General features: G+C 24.8%; 1 protein-coding gene across 1 annotated transcript; it reads left to right on the plus strand.

The window, feature by feature from the left end:
- Window positions 1-3475: 3475 nt before the first annotated feature.
- Window positions 3476-4673, plus strand: LOC113865214 (serine/threonine-protein phosphatase 7 long form homolog). The gene is made up of 4 exons (XM_027499621.1): window positions 3476-3712; window positions 3814-4319; window positions 4416-4497; window positions 4614-4673. The coding sequence occupies exons 1-4, from the start codon at window positions 3476-3478 to the stop codon at window positions 4671-4673; spliced, it is 885 nt and encodes a 294-aa protein (XP_027355422.1).
- The last annotated feature ends 281 nt before the right edge of the window (window positions 4674-4954 follow it).

Genomic DNA, 4954 nt, shown 5'->3' on the forward strand with positions numbered 1-4954 from the left:
ATTATTTTCTTCCTCCTTTCCCTTCATTAAATATGAATGCTAGTAACTTGTAGTTTTCTAAACCTGTTGCTTAGTTTGTTTATTTGTTATGAACTTTTTAAAGTTCTTTCTAAAAATAAAAAAATTGATTCATTGTATTTTATTTTGTTTTTATATGAATATTTTTTTTATGTTAACATTTTAAGTCATAAATATTACTTATATTATATTATAACTTCTAATTTCATGTCAAAGTTTAAATATTTATATGTTAAAATTAAGTTGTAAAATTTTTCCATAACTTAAACGGCTTAAATAAATGTTTCAAAATAATTAATTTGATTAATCATGTAAGTTTACAAATAATCAGTTGAAAAGAGTTCTGTTTTTTTATTTTTTTTTGGCTATTGAGTTCTATTTTTTAAAACATTATCTTATGTTTTCTATTATATTATTTATTACATCAAATATTTAAAAGTTTAATTTTGATGCATAATAATAATAATAATAATTTTACTATCAATGTGTATTAGATATAATTTATATATTAATTATTACATAAATTAATCATTATTTAAGATATAGCGATTCATATATAAATAACAATGTAAATTAATTTATACAGTTAATATATTTAAATTAAATTAATTTTTTTTAACATGCATGTCTTCTCTTGCTATGTGGGTATACTCTTTTTTAAGCGTGAAATGATTATTTAGCGGCACAAAAAATCTTTCCCACAAACATATATAAGTTTTACTATATTATTTTCATATTTTAAAATTTTTAATGTAATAAATATTTAAAAAAATTAAATATATTTATTATTTTAAAATAAAAATATATTTTTTCCACACACTAATAATCTTTCCACTTAATTAAAAAATTTGCAAACTTAAAATGAATTAAAAAAAAAAAAGAATTATTCCATGAATATTAGAGCACTGCCGTTAGGAGTAACGACATAACTGTTGTGGACAATAATTATAACTTGGCACATGCAATTTAGCATTTGGCGAAATTATATGGTTAGTTTACGGTTTATTTGAAAAGGGATAAAGTATTAAAAAAAGTAAAAATATGATAATAAAAAAAAGTGTTATTAAGATAAATGAAAAAATGTTCAACTTGGTTCGCAATAAATATTAAAAAATATAAAATTAAGAATATATTTATTTTTTATTTTAAAAACAATTTTTGTAAGAAATATATAATATAATACAAATTTATATTATATTATATTTTTAAAAATAAAAAAATGTTTTTAAAATGAAAAACAAAGACTCCAAGTATTTTATATTTTAAAAATTGCATGAAAAATATTTAACAATAAAACAATAATAAAACTCAAATCCCTTTGCTCCCTCAATTTTTTGCGAGTTGGGGGCAAATTTATTCTAATATTGTAATTAAAAAACTATTTATCATTTTATAGCAAATCTGAAACAATTTTTCAATTTGAGGTTTTTTTGCTACGTAAATCTATTTTTCACTATAACGACTGGCAAAAGTAATTAATTTTAAATTTTTTAATATTTATTTTGCCACAAAAAAATGAAATAAATAAGATAATAGCACATGTCAAACACATATTAGTTTCGCAACCTGATTGGCGAAATAATTACTAAGTTTTGCCACAGACAAAGCGCAATTAATTACATGTTGACACGTGGCTCCAACAGCTATTATTTTGCCATTTGAATAGCGAAAGTAAATGAAATTAAATGGACGGTTGGGGAGATTTTGATACACGTGGCAATATCTGACATGATTCGTGCTGTTACTGGCGAAAGTTTATTTCGTCCTGCAGTTGGCGAAACCGTTCAGACATTGACATGTGGCCAATTGTTCAGTAACCTTGACCGACGTCCTTCTTCCTCCTCCGTCGTCCAGCTTCGTTTCCATTTTTCTTTTCTCCATTTTTGCTCCTCTATCGTCGTGCAGGCAAAAGTTTCAAAATTTGTTTTGATTTGTATTGTGAATGGTCAAATACTGTTACGAATTTAAGAGGTATGAAGCTATAATATGCATTTATATATTATTTTTAGTTTGATTTTGTTAATTAGAAAATCTGATAATAATATTGTAATTTTTTTAAACTGTATGCAGGTAATTTGGTAATTAAGTGGGGGTGAGTGAAGAATTTGCTGAAAGTTTATTAAAGGTTAGTAAAAAAGAATTTAAAATTTAAATAGTTTTTTATTTATTTGTATATAGATTAATATGTTTTTAGAAAAATAAAATGTGATATAGTTAATTAAAATATAAAATTATAATTAATTGTTAAGAAGATAAGTTAAATTAAGATTTATAAAATTTGTTTGATTTGAAGGAATTGTTATAGATATTTATTAAAATACAGAATAATAAAAATTGAGTTAAATAAAATAATTATATAAAACTAAATATAATAATATATACTTAGTTTGATTGTAATAAATAATTTTTACACCTATATTGTAAAAGAAGTAAAATTTTAAAATTGTAAAATTTTAAATGCAGTAATCACAATTTATATGAAATGTATGTATAAAATTTATATGTAAATAATAAAAAATTTTACTTTTAAAAACATAATATTATTTATATAATTATAAAATAAAAGTAATTTATGTAGATATAAATTAGAAAAATAAAAATGTAATTTAATTTTATGCTAGTAATTAGAGTTTTGTATTTATATAAAATTTATGTAGATTTAAATTACAAATATGAAAAAATAAAAATGTAATTTGTTTTTATGCAGTAAGTAGAGTTTTGTATTTAAATAAAATTTGCTTGTAAATAATAATATTTTTTACTTTAAAAAAATAATAGTATTTATATAATTATAAACTAAATGTAATTTATGCAGATTTAAATTGGAAATATGAAAAAATTAAAATGTAATTTAATTTTATGCTGGTAAATAGAGTTTTGTATTTATATAAATTTTGTATGTAAATAATAATATTTTTAACTTTAAAAAACATAATATTATTTATATAATTATAAACTAAATGTAATTTATGTAGATTTAAATTGGAAATATGAAAAAATTAAAATGTAATTTAATTTTATGCTAGTAATTAGAATTTTGTATTTAAATAACATAACATTATTTATATAAATTATATTAAATTGTATTAAATACAATTTAATATGAAAATTTAGAATAATTAAAAATTTATATATCTTTAGTTATATGTATGAAAATGTAAAAATAATTTATTTATTTAAAATAAAATTGATACTGTATAAATTATAATATGTATAGAATATAGGTTAGTATATTTAAAAAGAATTTATTTATTTAATTTTGTTTATATACCTGATTTTTGCATTTATAATATATTGCAATGAATATAATATGATGTCATTACAATGTGATAATGATTTGTTAGTGAATTTGTTTAACCTTTATAAAATATGTATTATTAATATGTTAGTAAAATATAAATTATTATTATTATTATTGAATGAAATTTTTTTACTAATATTTTTTATTGTTGTATAGATGGCATCATCTTCACAACAAAGTAGGGTTATTAATCTCGGGTCAGAAGATCCATCACTTCTTTGGTTTCAAAGTATTCATGTTTTTGAGCATATTTGGGATGGACGTGATCACCCGACATTAAGGGTTAGGAAGAGTCCAAATATTCCCGATGGATTAGAAGGTGTTCCGGAAGAAATTATTCCACATCTAGAGTTAGCAGGTTTTGTTGGAGTGGCTAACTTGTCTCAGCTTCATGTAAATGTGGGATTGATTACTGCATTAATAGAGAGGTGGAGGCCCGAGACGCACACCTTCCACATGCCTCCTGGAGTGGAGAGTGTACTATTACCCTTCAGGATGTTGCTATTATCTTAGGATTACGCATAGATGGGAGACCTGTTATAGCACCCACTGGGGATGATTGGGCACAGATTGTGGAAGACAGCCTAGGTATGAGACCAGGATCAGAGTCTTTTGTAGGAAGTTTCTTGAAGATGAGCTGGTTGGACGAGCACTTCACTCATATTGTCATGCATAATCAGACTCCACTGCAGATTACTCGGTTTGCTAGGGCATATATATTGAGGCTTATTGGAGGGTTCATGCTTCCTGATCACTCTAGCAGTAGGGTATCTGTGAGGTACTTGCCTTTACTTGACGATTTTGAGTTGACCGGTCAATATAGTTGGGGTTCTGCAGTTCTAGGTTATTTGTACCGAGAGCTATGCATGGCCACCAACATTGATTGTGTTGCTATTAGAGGACTTGCTGCGTTAATTGTGATCTGGGCTTGGGATAGATTTCCCCAGATAGCACCTACCAATCCTCCCTATACTCGTCCCTATCTTCCGTACGGTGTTAGGTAAGTTGGTATTGTTATTGTTTTTCTACGCATTTGTAGGTATTCTATAATGTTATTTGTTTGGCTTCATATTTTTATGATCAAAATTACTTGCAGATGGTTATCCCGCGGTATCAGAAAGGGAAAGAAAGATGTCCAGTACTACAGATATATTTTTGATCGTCTAACCTGTGATGAGGTATTATAGCCAACTTTTACTGAGTTACTTATTTAAATAACATGTTATAAATAAGGTATATTACACTAATTAATTTATTATTTTGTTATTAATCTTATTTTTATGTCATCATACAGATTGTGTGGGTGCCATACAATATAGAACTCATTAATATATTACCAATCGTCCATAGGTAGCTTTAACTAGTGCACATATGGGCAGGTTTCTCGCACCTTTCAACACTTTATTTACTGATTCTGAAAGATTTGTAGTCATGTGTCCATAACGCCGTCCTTCATCATCATAAGATAATGCTCATTTCTCTTTTGATATACTGTCAGTCCACATTTGTATATCTTCAGATTCATTATGAAATCTAGTTAACTTTTGCTGAAAAATGACCTTCGATGGTGTATAACCTACATATACAACATTCAAAACATTAAAAGATCTATCCACGGATTCGATGGATATCTAA

This window comes from Abrus precatorius, unplaced genomic scaffold, assembly GCF_003935025.1.
Source record: "Abrus precatorius isolate BTA unplaced genomic scaffold, Abrus_2018 Scaffold4, whole genome shotgun sequence".
In the NCBI taxonomy this organism is placed as follows: Eukaryota; Viridiplantae; Streptophyta; class Magnoliopsida; order Fabales; family Fabaceae; genus Abrus; species Abrus precatorius.